At 35.4% G+C, this 15185-nt stretch overlaps 1 protein-coding gene across 1 annotated transcript; it reads right to left on the reverse strand.

Annotated features, from left to right (window-relative positions):
• Positions 1 to 1049: 1049 nt before the first annotated feature.
• Positions 1050 to 14880, reverse strand: LOC149421337 (sphingosine-1-phosphate phosphatase 2-like). Its single transcript, XM_089635957.1, has 4 exons — positions 14366 to 14880; positions 13981 to 14231; positions 10837 to 11009; positions 1050 to 3944 (listed from the first exon to the last, which is right to left on the reverse strand). The coding sequence occupies exons 1-4, from the start codon at positions 14799 to 14801 to the stop codon at positions 3527 to 3529; spliced, it is 1278 nt and encodes a 425-aa protein (XP_089492083.1). The 5' UTR covers positions 14802 to 14880; the 3' UTR covers positions 1050 to 3526.
• Between the last annotated feature and the right edge of the window lie 305 nt (positions 14881 to 15185).

The raw sequence follows: 15185 nt of genomic DNA on the forward strand, positions 1-15185 counted from the left end.
CTCCATTTTGTAACAATATTCAAACAAAACGAAGAGAAACACATGTGACAGATGCAAGAAAACACTGAGGACTAACCGAAATGTCTTAAAACAACAATAATGAACCCTGGTGACATAGTCAGAAAGAGCAAGCTAGATGGCGTATAGTAACCGAGTGTGTAAGAGTAAGACAACACAACCCGTCGGTGTACAAAGCTTGGCACTAGAGTTTAGGTACGTGGTGAACTACTGAATTTCACATACAAACACTTGCAAATTATAGAGCTTGATTTTATGTTATCGGCTAGTAAAAATAAAGGCAGATTATAGTAGTTGTAAGATAGTCGAGCGGTGGATCACTGAGAGAGTAGTTAACACCATAAATTATTTTAAAAATTCCTCCTACGATTACCCAAATTGGGTATATTATAAGACCCGCATATTATAAGACAATTGAATTTTCACCTTCCAAATAATTGTCTTTTAATACAAAATTAAAACTGATTAAATTAATATCTAATTTCAAATCTCTGATAAATCTACCTTTGAGATAAAAACAATAAATTATTCTTAGGCTGGCTTTACACTCATAAGTAAAATTTATGTAAGAGCTCACAGCGACCGCGACACCCGTAATTTTATTTGTGGTAAGATGGTTTCCTGTAAAGAACGATTTGCTGCTGTCAAATTTATGCGATTTTGTCAATAAAGACGAAAAGGCCCAAATAAAGTGTTGGAATCATTGATGTATTATACTAGATTAGCCCTGTCTAGTTAAATTCATTTTAAAAATAACGCCACGTAGCGTACATCACAAATATGGAGATGAACTTAACAACCTAACTCTGTTTAAACTCCTTGTACAAGCGTTCAAACTCGTAAGCGAAACCACGGAGAATTTGTTGTCAGAGGTGTTGTAACATGGACAAAATTCAAATTTAAATTTTTGGAACTGGGTTATTTTTGTGATTGAAAAAATGAACTTGCCCAGCATAGCTGAGAAGCAAAATAGTTTACTCTTGACCAACAAAAGGTAAAACGCAATGCACAGTGCCCATTTCGCATTGCGATACAATGCGTGGGCCTTTTCATAAATGTGCACGTGAACCAAACCAAAATTGTGTTGGGGTTATTTTTAAATGAATATGCCGTGTCTAGTCTAATTTAGTCTATGGTTGGAATAGAAGATGGCTTGCTCCATGCGCTTTTGTTTCGTTAACGGCGGAATAGAATGGAGTGCTTTAATTTTATCCGAATGAGAGATAGCAACCATCTTCGAATTCAAATATACATATAATTTTATAAACAGAAAAGTTGAGATTAAAAAGAATTGAACCGATAATTAAAAAAAAGGAATGCTCATTTTCAAAAAACTTTTTGTCCAACTGAAAAATAAACGATATCACTTTTGGGCATTTACATTCGTTTTCGTAGGGCTTATTTGAGTTCTATCTAGTGTTTTTTATATTAAAAAAAACCTGTCTTTTAATTTTTGACATCTAGCACATTGGCGCGTTTCGGTACCATTTCTTACGGTAAGCGTCTCAACATATCAAACTGATTTCATAAGCTGTGAGAAGGCTGAAAGTTCGCGCGTAAGCGATTAGACCTGTCAAAAACTTACACCTCTTACGACTTCTGTAACTTGAATGAATTACGATAAGAGACTTACAGTGTCGTTTACATTGGTAATTTTGCCATAAGTCACTTACGTGAGCGGCTTATGGGAAAAAACTTTTGTATATAAAGGCAGCCTTACAAAATACATCCCCACAACATAAATAGACAAAAAGAAACATTACTTTGAATATCCAGAGATTAGCTGATAAGAAGTGTACAAACAAGTAGAAGATTGTATATATATTTTATGATATGTAAATAAGACTGAATACGATATGAATGTAAGATTATTTACACATTTCGGCCGGGAAAGGTGGTTCTACCCGTTCGGTCGATTGATGCTTAAAGCAGGGAAGGGTAGTTCTACCTTTTGCGCCGGTCTCATATGAATGGCAGAAAAGACGGAATTATTCAATGCTTTTATATGAATATTATATACCAATCTCTTTGTAAAGGTCTACACTATATGTAGATAATTATCGAGTCGTAATTCAAGTCTTCTTTTTATATTTATCTTTGTGCCTTTCGTTTACATCAGTATTTCAACAAAAGGATAGTATATTATTTGTTATTGTAATAATTCAATTCCTTGAATGGGGTTTTTATAAACCTGAAACCCGATTCGAATCTCTATCTTTGTTCCGCCCCACTCAACTCTTATGTGCAAGCGAGCGAGAGATGTTGGGCGTATTTAAAGAAAGCAGGTATGGTCAAATAAGCCGACCGTAATTAACATATTACAGGGTTAATTGAGTTGCATTTCAAATAATATTTGATTTTCGTTAGTACTTTTATAGCTTGGGTATGCTGAGTTACTATGTACGTGGAAATTTTTATTAAATATTTTTAATTATTTTCAAAGAAAGAAATTCACGCGGGACCTTTATTTTCGGCCGGAGACATCGTAGGGTCAGCGCAAAAAATACCCGTCCGAAATGAGTAAAGAAGCAAAACGTTCCATTTGAGAAATATGTATACAGAGTTTTATGGTCCTACGTTATTTATTAATTAAATAGTGACAGTAAGAATTGTATTTTCTCACGAGTTTAAAGTAGAGTAAAGAGCTTATACCAAGGCTGCCCAACCCCAGGCCCGCGGGCCACATTGTGGCCCGTGAACGAATTATAAGTGGCCCGCGTGAACCATTTTCAAAAATCCGCCAATTTGGAAAACAGTCGCGGGCCCGCGGTAAAACAAACAATGCAGCTTGCGCGCGGTCACCAGTGTTGCCAACGAAGGCGATTTATCACTATTTAGGTTACTCAGAACGAGAATCAGCAACGAAAAAATCTAAAATGCTACTGGTCGCCTATTAGGGTACTTCAGAGACAAGTTATTTAAATCAGCCAAATCACAAATAATAATTAAAAAAAAAAAAAACAAAACACAACAGAAACCTCTTGAACTTACTTCTCAAACAAAAATACACCACTTTTTGATACAATATCTTTTGCGTCTAACCACCCCCCCCCCCCCCCATGGAAATAGGAACCGTCAGTATTCAGTGGCCCGCCAGTGATTTTTAAATCGTCAATTTCGCCCAACTGTTAAGGGTTGGGCAGCCTTGGCTTATACTATTCAATAACATGGTTCAAATACATTTAAGCTATTATGTAGTTTAAATAGGCTCTAGGGTGTTATTAAGTGTTAGGTATTATTAATGCCTTGGCTCCTTGACGCCTTCGTAGATCGGCCCCTTAGAGCAAACTGTTACAATTGCTCCTGCAATAATATTTATGTAATAGTAGGTACTTCAAAGGGAAAACGCTCTGATTTGCACTGGTTCGGTGTTGCCTTTTTTATGTATAAAATAATTCTAAAAACATTGTTCACATAAGAGTAAAAATGGTAGAATCATAGCAGGTACTACTGTGGATTCTAATTAATTCAAAATTGCAAAATTTCACTAGGCAAAAATAAATTAATATCAAATCTCCGTGTGGAAGGTCGGTCGTTCAATACCAACGAGTTTAAACACATTTGGGAACAATACGAGAGTGGTGAGGCCAATCATACTACAGGTGAAATACTTGTAACACAGCTCTACAATGATTTTGTCTTTGTTTTGCAAGCTGTTGGGGGAATTCCTTAGCTCGTTTTTATCTTTTCCTAGCAGGGCACAGACAAACGCGTAGGAGATGGATTTAGCGATGGCTCGGGTGGCTATCACTCCGCAGAAGCCGAGGATTGTGCGGAGAATGGCCATTCCGAGCATGTCATAGGAGGGCCATATGATCTTGTAAGGAGGGGTGAGGTTACTAGGCTCCATGTGACCAAGTTGATAGTTGATCCACGCTCCGATCTGGATACCGGCACAAACGCTCACGATCATTGTGGTATCTCCTCTGAAAAGAAAAACAGTTTAAGTATCACACTCAGCCGCATAACAGCTAGCACAGCTTCCTACCCACCAGACTTTCCATATTACATTTTATTTTATGTTCCATGGACATTTTAGAATTGTATTCTTATTTCAAGGATGATAATATAATTCTAACCAAATTAGATTATTTTAAGCCACTGGTAAAAATTTAACTTTTTTTATCTCTGTTTTACATACTGACTTTTAAATAAGATAATATATTTCAGCGTATTAATGTAATATATTAGTTTCGGTTTTGGATAAGATTGTAGTAATTATACATCAAAGATAATCTATATAAATATAAATGTAAATATTCATTCAAAATCTTAAATCTCCCAAAGTGTTTCACCGATTGCTTTTAAATTTGGACACAATGTTGCATTCGAATACGGGTATGTTTTTATATATGTACCTATATTATTTAGTGTCGCCTGTGACAGGTAAAAACATGCTTTTTTCAAAAACAATTAATTACCTATCAAGTCTTCACGTATGCATAAAATGATTTTGCACTCTTGCACGTGTTTATCTTATTTATGACAGGTACTATATCGGAATGACAAATATTTTCCGAGAAAAATCAATATTATGAGACGTCTTCAACAGCGTATTAGAGATAAGATAATTCAAAAATGTTACTCAATATTATGACTAACTTCAATTTTTACTTGCCGTATGCACATGCTATACTATACTATGCAATATCTCAGCTGGAATCTAAATTGAATAACTACCTAATCATCATGCTGTTTCTCCACAGGGGTTGGCAAAAAGGATATACCGCAAAACAACTCGGTATTGGCACACACTCCTTGCTACATATTTATTTATTTATTATTACACGCCCTAGTGGGCTTTTACACACTACAAAGTTTAATAGTAGAGTATCACAGTTATTATAAATTCTACAAAATTAAAACAATAAAGGAAACATAATACAACGAAAAAATATTAAATGTTACAACAAAAGCATATAATAAAATAAGATACATTAGTAAAAATGATAAGAAGTCTCACATAAATAGATATTCAAAATAAATATAAAAATATATATATTGCGGAAATTATAGATGTCTATTTGTGTCTCGATATATAAAAGAATTGAAATAAACAATATTTATATTGATTATTTTTAAGATGAAATATATCTCCCAGATCAGAGTATTTATTTCCGAGACTGTGAATTCTTGGAATCGGGGAATTTTGATAAGACAGAGTCCTGGTGTTGTAAAAATAAAAGGGTAGTAAATTTCGGCAAGATCTTTTGGGTATGTGGATGCTGATTACCGTGTTCGCGCTTAGAAGCTGCAGACACGCATCTATTTAAGCTCCCAGATTTAAATTCTCCTGAAAGGGTAGTTCTTATACTAGTGTTCTTAAAGTGTGTCCTTATAAGTGAAATATGCCAAATTATGTGTTTTTTATGTTAAAATAATTGTATAGTGTAAATTCTGATAGATATGACATTTTCAAATATTGAATGTAAAAGTTTTATTCAAAAACTTTTTAGCAGACATAGTTTGTTGAATAGTGCAGAGCGAGTTCACAGATGCATGCCACATGTTTTCTGCTGGGACGGTGCGATGACCGATATAAGGGTACGTTGTATTTTTTGTGTGAACTTTCGAAATGGGTCGTAAGGGTCATAAATCATGATAAGATATACTTTGGACGAATTGTGTGCTTTACGACCCTTGCCAGTTAAAAACAATATTAATAGTGATAATGGCAGTGATAATGACATAAACCATAGTAATAATGATAATAACAATAGTGTACTATTTTCCCGACGTAAGGGAAGAAAACGAGGGTGTAGAGCCGAGAGGAAAGTTAAGCTAGTTAAAATCTTGCGTTTAGCACAAACCAGGAATGCTCGTCCGCCTAAGTTTTTAACCGTTGCCGCCTGGAATGCGCGATCCATTGGAAACAAACACGATGATATTGTGGATCTGATACGTGACAAAGGTATTCACATTTTGGCGCTATCGGAGACTTGGCACGAAAATGCAGACTCACTTTCAATCAAAAACCTTCGATCAAACGGGTTCTCGGTTTATGAAGCTGCAAGGCCCATTAAAGATGATACAACGAACATTAATTTTACAAATCATGGGGGAGTTGCAATTGTAGCGCAAAGTGGTATTCGTTTAGACAGTATAGGGATACATCAGATTTATACTACTTTCGAGTTCGTCAGTTGCAAGGCTTCTGCCAATGGTGCATCCCTCGTCATAATCTCCATCTACCGTCCCGGGTCGTGCGCACCGACTGCAATTTTTTTTAATGAATTCAGGTCTCTCCTAGAATGCACCTCCAACTACAACTGTGATGTTATCATTTTAGGAGATGTAAATATTCACCTAGAAAAGAAAACTGATCTCATGTCCAAAAAATTCACCAAAATCCTGTGTGACTTCGGCTGCGAGCAGTGGGTAAACTCAGCTACTCATGATGCAGGAGGTACACTTGATGTAATCATTTCCCGAGTTGGGTCTCCCCCGAATAGAACTCACGTGACTGACATTGGACTATCGGATCATCGTCTCGTCACATCCGTGTTTGCCTTCGATCCTCCAAAATTGGAGTTTAAATCCGTTATCTCTAGAAATTGGAGAGAATTCGACTTCGAGGCATTTTGCAATGAACTGAAAATCTCACCGCTCTGTGATAAGGAAAAGTTTTGTAAATACCAGGTAGAAGAGTTAGTAATTCTTTATAATTCTACGCTACTGGCATTACTTGACAAAAATGCGCCTTTCACAGAGAAGGTCTGCCGCATTCGAAATGGCTGCAAATGGTTCGATGCTGAATGTCTCAAGAAGAAAAGGGAAATGCGAAAATTCGAGAGGTTGTACAGACGAAACCCGACTTTCAGCAATCGGCAACTTTGGATTGCAAAACAAAATGCTTACAAGGAAGAAGTAACGCAGAAAAAATCCAACTTTTGGTGTGAACAAATTGAGGCAGAAAAGGACCCTCGAAAACTGTGGCAAAATATAAAAACTTTATGTGGAGAGAGCAACATCAAGATTGATTCCTCTCTTGAAGCGGATAGTCTTGCGACATATTTTAGGAGTAAAGTCGAAAAAATTCGGGCTCTCGGTGGGGTAGGATTGCCTTCTGTCGCGGCAACAACTCCGCTCACTGGTAACTTCACTACTTTTGCAGCAGTAACTGAAGAAGATGTCGTACGTGCTGTGAAGTCTTGCCCAAACAAGCAATGCGCTCAAGACCCCATACCGACCTGGCTCTTAAAGAAATGTCTCCCGGATATAGCACCTGTAATTACCGAAATTATCCGGAAGTCTCTTGTAAATTCACTTGTACCGGGATCACTTAAAAAATCAATTATAACTCCAATACTAAAAAAACAAAATCTTAATACTGATAATACAGATAATTACAGGCCAATATCCAACCTACCATTCCTATCAAAACTGCTTGAGAAAATCGTTGCCAAACAATTAGTGGGGTACTTGAACTCCGCTGGTCTGTTTGCCAAAAATCAATCCGCTTATCGACGGTTTCATTCAACGGAAACTGTTCTTTTGCGGGTTGTTTCAGACTTGATCATCGGGATGGAAGCAGGTAAGTTGGGTTTGATATCTGTTCTTGACATGAGTGCGGCATTTGACACAGTAGATCATAGTATTTTACTAAATGTGCTTGAAACCGAATTTGGCGTTCGAGGTGATGCACTCCAATGGATGACATCGTACCTGTCTGGACGAGTAGCCTCAGTCACTTTCAATAAATGTACATCACCTGAAACTCCCATAGAATTTGGAGTTCCCCAGGGTTCTGTCCTAGGCCCCATTCTCTTCATTCTCTATACGAATCGTCTTGAACGACTAATTCACTCAGCTGGCTTTGAATCACAAGGCTACGCAGATGATCGTTTGATTTTCAAGTTTTGTTCTCCGGACGAAAAAGACGTCCTTAAAAACCAGGTGGTTAGCCTCATTAACACAATCTCAAGTTGGATGTCTGTCAATAAACTTAAACTAAATCCCACAAAGACAGAATTTATGTGGATAGCTTCCCCTGGAAGGCAAGCTCTCCTTGACTTCAGTCCAATCCGTATTCAGGATACGGATATAATCCCTTCTGCAGAAATAAAATTTCTAGGTTTCACTATGGACAATATTCTTTCTCTTGAATCGCAAATTTCAAAAGCTGTGAGTTCTGGTTTTTTCCATTTAAGGCAGATAAAATCAATCAGGAGATGCCTTCCCTCTGATGGAGCAAAGTCACTCATAAATTCGTTCGTCGTCTCACGTATGGACTATTGCAATAGTGCATATGCCGGCCTACCTCAGAAACAAATCAATAGAATCCAGTCAGTTTTTAATGCTGCGGCAAGAATGATTTTTGGTGAATCTAAGTATTGCCGTATAACCCCACTTCTAAGGGATCGCCTTCACTGGCTTCGATGCCCTGAAAGAATAGAGTTTAAGATCTGCTTAATGACCTTCAAAGCATTGCAAGGAATGGCGCCAGCATATATATCGGAACTATGTATCCGACAAAACTTAAGCAATAGACAGCTTACTCTAAGGTCAGCAGATCTAGATATTAGTAATCGTCTAATCGAACTTTCTAGGTCAAATCGAGCTGTTTACTATGATCGTTCTTTTAGTGTAACAGGCCCTCTCATCTGGAATAGACTTCCCTCAGCTCTTACTAATCTCCAGAATTTGGCTGAATTTAAACGAGCTTTAAAAACAAAATTATTTGAAAAATCTTACCATTTATAAATTTTAACTTCTTTTCAATATTTTATAATAAGCCATATTCTAAAACTTCCGGTAATTGTTTGGTTTCGGTTGTCTCCTTATTGTACCTTTTTAGTGTCTGCTCAGAAAATTCTCATTTCTGAGCAAAAACTGCCTCCTGTTTTATGTTATGTTTTAGTTTTAATATTCGTGTTTTGTCCTGTCCTACTGTTATTGTTATTCTAAGTTTTGTCATCACTTTGTATAAACAGTGTATTTAGTGTTATAATATTAGATCTGTATTGGGTAAGGCACACTGTAGGAATAATTTTAAGAACTATTAACACTGAATTACCATTTTTTTAAAGTTTGTTATACGAGTAGTTAAGCGCACTTGAAGTGAAATGACACTAAACTGCGCTATATAAATTCCATGTTATTATTATTATTATTACTGATTAATTGGAGTAACTCAGGACAGTCAATTTTGTAATGAAATATTTTATGTAGTACTATTTAATCTGTGTTTATTCTTCTTTCTGAAAGTTTTAATAGGGATAATTTATCTAGTAAGTAGTTATAATCAATATTTTCTACAGGAATATGCAATTTATAGTTTATATACTTCCGGAACTTATGTTGAATCTTTTCAATGTTATCGGAATGAATATTGTAAAAGGGAGACCATAATGTAGAGTTATACTCTAGTTGGCATCTAACAAGGGTTTTGTACAACGTGATAAATGTGCCTAAATTATTGAATTCGCTCCATATGGTTAAGCCATCTGAACATCCCTTTCTTAATCTTACTCATTACGCTTACATCAGCCTTGCATTCTTTGCGGATCTCCACACTTCTCACACGATCATCATGGTTTTACCTCACATACGCCTCAGGGATCTCATTTCCACAGCATTTAGTCTACTTTCATCCTTCCTCTGCCAGTTCCATGCCTCACTGCCATACATCAGGGTAGGTACCAGCACTCCATTGTAGACAATTAGCTTCAGTTTTATTTTGGGATGCTTTCAAAAACAGCGATTCTATTTGAAATTGAATGTCAAGTAGGAATATTTCGAATTAAGTCTATAATTTGACAGATAACTGACAAGATATGTTCGACTGTGAACCAATGTTTACTAGACTGGCTACTGGAGACCACCTCATATATAAACATGAGCGTATATAATCACTATCTAACTTCTCCAACTTCTTCCACCATTCACTACTGTTTCCACACAACATTACATCTACTTTAATTCGACTCTGTATCTCATTCCAGTCCAGAGATATTGATTACTCTGGCGTCCCCCACTTCTTCTACCATTCAAACCACACTCTAAACACTCCTGGCACTAATAAGAACAAACTTTGAAATTTTCAGCTATATCGGTCGACTACTTTTCGAGTTTTGTGAGGGCAAACATACACAGGCTGAATTTTTATACATTAAGATTATAGAAACAAACAGTACATTGGTTACAGTGATGACCTATGATATGTTTCCTTGTAATGTCTCATATGTGATATGTATATTCAGTAATTACTGGGTGACGTGTGTAGTGTATAGGTGTGAGTGTGTATGTGTGAGTGTGTGTATAGTATTCGCATTGAACAGTTTACGATATAATTGACATGATCCCACTTTTAAATTTGGGCAGGGAATCTGAAAACATGTATTGTAGGCAAAGATATTAGAAGAACGAGATATGCTATGTTGGCCGCCGGACCGTGGGCGGAGTACTACCTAATTAGGGTACTTTGAATACTATCGGGACGTGTACGCACAGAAATCTGTTCTATGTATTAGTGCGGATACCTTAGCGTAAGCGAAGATGTGCAGTAGTATTGGTGAACAAAACCGGCGACACTGTGCAAAACAATTCCACACAGTATGAACTGCTCATAGCACATCTCGTTCTTCTAATATCTTTGATTGTAGGACATTGTAGAACCTTTCCCATACAGTATAAAACTGATTATATTCATAACAATGCAGGACTATTGCTGCCATCAAACGGCATTTCAGGATGACTTGGCAGTAATTACCACAGTAGGAATGCAACATAAGCGTTGTTAGAATTTTAGTTTTTTTTTTTCAGCAAAGAATTATGTACGTATAGTAAATTTTATTACCAATTAAAATATACACTTACCGTGTAGGAGTCCATTTTTCGCTGTTAGGGTAATAAATAATGCAGGCGATGGAAACCACAAACACCAAGAAAGGGGCCCACCACCTCGTGAGGAGAATGATATCCAGTGCATCAACCATCGGGATAAGGGGAATCAACAGCAGAATGGTCAGTAGAATCCCAGCTACTATGTCCTGCAAACAAGCATTATATAATTGAATTCTAGGTAATCTAATTATAGCAAGCCGCAAAGTGACTCCTTTTTAAAGCCAAATAACCAGCGGGCGTAAATTCAAATTCCGTCAAAAGACGGTCTCTCGCGTTAGGGCAATTTTAGAGCGAGATAAATAATAAATACACCATATTCATTCTGCTATAAGCTACTTGTCCTGCGCAGCTGGCCGCAACAGGCCATGTCTACAGCATGGTTCTCACGGTTCTGGATTCTCCGTTCCAAAATTTTACCAAATAAGTTGTTGGATAATGAAGAGAGTAAACATGAAAAAAATATTTTACATTTTTATTAATATTTATTTTATCATCAAAAACCTAGCAGGATTATAAACATCATATTATTCAAGGTGACATTAGATATATAAGAACAGTAATAGAAAAATGTTTAATGGCACAATAATAAGGAGACAATAATAGTAGGTATATTTAAGTTGGATATAAGCTGCCTCACTACTCACCAGCACTAATCACTAGGCGAACCTGTATTGAAGCAGAATTTTGAGCAAAATTAATTTGTACACTGTCCATGGTTTACCAATACATACAGGGTGTCCGGGGGCAAAGTGCGCTAACTTCGGGAGTCTTTTATACATGATGGTAAAAGTAAAAAAGATAAATAACTTTTTCGAAATTCCAATGTTTATTTTCCCATACAAAAATATTTTTTGATAGAAGAATATTTATTTTCCCATACAAACAATTCAAATTTTTTAACCTAAAAACTATCTTAACTCTTTGTACTCCGTTGTCGCCGCCACGGCGACATAGGAAACATTCTAACAACTCCGATGGCGCCGCAGCAGCGACATAAACAATAGATAAACATTTTATTGTTTAAAAAATAAAAAGGTCCTTTTACAGGTATACACATGATTCTATTCACTTGTATACAGTACCCACTTACAATTGGTTGTGCTTTTTGTTCTGTTTTTCATAAATAACAATAACTATGCATTAATTTTATTTTAATATTTTTTACTGGGCAATTCTCACTCCATCAGAGACCAGGATCAATGAAAAACTCCGTATTTTAAGAAAAGATCCCAAGCAGGACTGTGTGGTCTGCTCGGAAAAGGCGGTAAAACGTTGAAGACAGGAAACCTGTGCGTACAGTGACACGTATCATGACAAGCCATTTGGGCGACTGCTTTCTAATATACCACACGTTAAAAATTTATATAGATTAGAATATGCAAATCTTATATGATATATATGTTAACATAAATAAATATGTAAAAAAAATCTAAATTATATCAATTTGTAATTGCCTAAATAAATAGACAAATTGAGGGATATTCACCACAAAACGCGTCTTAGGATTTTATGATAATAATTGTATTTGCAGTAAAATTAAAATTCTGTACCAATGCTAATGCTAATTAAGATTAAAGATTACATTCTTTTCAAAATTTAAAAAGCGTCTTTACTAGATAAAATAACAATCTTTCAAAATCAATTTATGTTTTTTTGTAGAAAAGAGTCGATACGTCTAGAATTCGATTTAAAATTACCAATTTTCGGCTGTGTCTGGTAATACCATCTTAAGCTATTTTCCTGTAAATGAAAAATCAGACGTAGGTACTCTGCGTATCTTTTATCTAGGTTTTCCGTAAATCTGATTTATATCATTTATTTAAATCATCAGTTATTATTATTTCATTTCAATTATTATTTTTAGTAGAAAAGTCTGATCCATAATTCTGTAAAGGACATTTATGACTAAGTTCATACATTATGTAGGTACCTACTTAAAAAAATAAAAGTGTATCTTTAATAGCTATTTTCCTTCAATCAATTTCTTACTTCCAGTACATAGACATATGAATATTAGTAGACCTGCCCTAAGTGATTAAAAGCGTATTATCCCCACTCCCCATACCGGTTCCATTGGAGCCGGCTGGGCTCGCGTATGGCCTCAAGTGAAATTTGAAAACGTGACGTCATCATTCTTGTGCGAACTATGGTCGAGGCATCATCGGTTCATTTTACGAAATAACACGGCAAAATGTTGACTTGTACTATGAAAACTTGTCAAAATAGATTTGAAAAAGAGAATAAACCCAATTGTCGTATTACATTCCATATATAAGCATTATTTTACTTTATTTTAAGCATATTCACATCGTATAATATAGATCAGTTTTAGAAACATATACTATCACATCGAGAAACGTCTGGACGCGAAACACAAAGCTGGTTGGTTGCTGGGAAGTAAATTATGAACATTTATAAAAGTGTCTTAACTAAATACTTAAACGAAATATTCGACTCTGAAAATTGAACCGAATTTTTTTGCCGAATTTGGACTTCGCAAATTTGTTCATAACGTGGCAAGTAATTTGCGCTCCCATGTAAAAATGTCTATTCATTCAAAAGCAGATTTTACTTTTAAGAAGTAAATGGTGATATTATAATGCGAGATGCCTATTTACTGTCAGATTGATTTATTGACGAATCACAGTCAGCCTTACTCCCTTCGTTCTTCAACAGTTGATTTTACCCCTCGCCATTATCTTCTCGTCTATTAATTCCTATGTCTGTGTTCCAGTACAAATTTAAAGCTCTTTTTTCTGCAATGTGCAACATTATTTCTCTTAAACTTATTTGTTGCTCATCTGCTTAATCTGTGAAAAATAGTTAGGATGCAGACAATTTTCTAAAATTAATGATTATTATTGTTTTTAATATTTCTGTTTTTTTTTACTAATAATGTAAAAATTAAAAAAATATTACTAACCAGATATAACCAAATAATGAGATACGGCATATTTCATATTTATATTACAGTTGACAGATCCCTTTAATGATAATAATACAGCATTTAAATAGCACAGTTTAATGTCATATTACTTCACACTTTCTCATAAGCAATAGAAAGAGAGGTATGTTATGACGGAGGTCTCAGAGGAATAAGAATGGAGAGTAACTCACAAGAACACTATGCATTCCCAAGTAGACTCGACTGAGGCAAATGAGGGAACACCAGATAAGGGCAAACGACAAGCCCCAGGAGAAGGAGTACTGGTATCTGTCCATGGTGTAGAGGAGGACTGAGAAGGGGATAGAGACAGCCACCATGGCATGCGTCGACGGCATTCCATACTCCAGAGCCCACTTGGTCTGCAGCTTCTGAACTGGGGGGCCTGGTCTTGGCATTTTTATTACATCTTTAATACCTTGACCTAAAACATGAATTGAATTATATAAAGTTTTTAAAAGATTCAATAAATATAAATTAGAGCAGAAAACGCCAGCCTCCAGTCCTATATTCTGATATATTTAACATAATTAGATAAAACAGTTTAACACAACTCACCGATGTACATTACAATGGTCCAAACTAGGACAACCCTTCTTCCAACTGCCCCATCTATATTCCAAAACCAGAATGGAATAAATGTGGCATAAAATATTTCATCGCCTAATGATGTGCATATTAGAAAAAGATAAAACCAGAATTTATTAGTGACTACACAAGTAGTTTCATCAGTGTCCGAATCTGTGGAGAAATCATTTTCACTACTCAAATTTGAATTTGGCGGTGAAATTTTCGAAGTGTAATCATTTATTTTGTGTATTTGTTTTAAACCACTGTCATTTTTCTTCTGGCTGAGTTTTTCTGAGAACTGTTTTGGATCATCGTTCCTGTTATAACTTAACGTTTCCTTGGCGCAATAGCGCACTCCAAAAAACTTTTGAACATTTAAAACTAAAATTGGATCACCCAAATAATCAATCACCGAGGCTAACATGGTAAATTAACTATTATCTATAGACTATTTTACTAAAACACAATACACATGGCCCGCAATTCAAAAAATGGTATCTTATTTTATAAATTTTGACATTGACATGCCAAGGAAAACTTTTTTTTTTTTAGGCTATCAAGTGTTTGGGAAAAAAACAATACGTGATGTTTTTAGTTCAATCAAATTGTTCACATAAATGTAATAATAATGATAAAAAAATTAAAAAGAAATAGACAATATCTATTAACAGTTTCATTGATGATTTTCTACTTTCATGTGCTGTTGTGAAAAAGGTTTTATTTTGATAAAAAAATATCATCAAACTATTGGTAAAAGATTATTTAATTCACATTATCCTGAATTTGTTAAATAAAATAAATAGATGGA

This window comes from Hesperophylax consimilis, chromosome 9 (assembly GCF_061612785.1).
Source record: "Hesperophylax consimilis isolate HC1 chromosome 9, BYU_Hcon_1.0, whole genome shotgun sequence".
In the NCBI taxonomy this organism is placed as follows: domain Eukaryota; kingdom Metazoa; phylum Arthropoda; class Insecta; order Trichoptera; family Limnephilidae; genus Hesperophylax; species Hesperophylax consimilis.

Excerpts from the sequence above, each read along its gene's own strand:
- LOC149421337 (XM_089635957.1), bottom strand. The coding sequence starts at position 14,801 with ATGTTAGCCTCGGTGATTGATTATTTGGGTGATCCAATTTTAGTTTTA. Across the intron at positions 11,010-13,980 it reads TGGGAATGCATAGTGTTCTT|GACATAGTAGCTGGGATTCT; the intron begins GTGAGTTACTCT and ends GCTTGTTTGCAG. Across the intron at positions 3,945-10,836 it reads GAAAAATGGACTCCTACACG|AGGAGATACCACAATGATCG; the intron begins GTAAGTGTATAT and ends TTTTCTTTTCAG.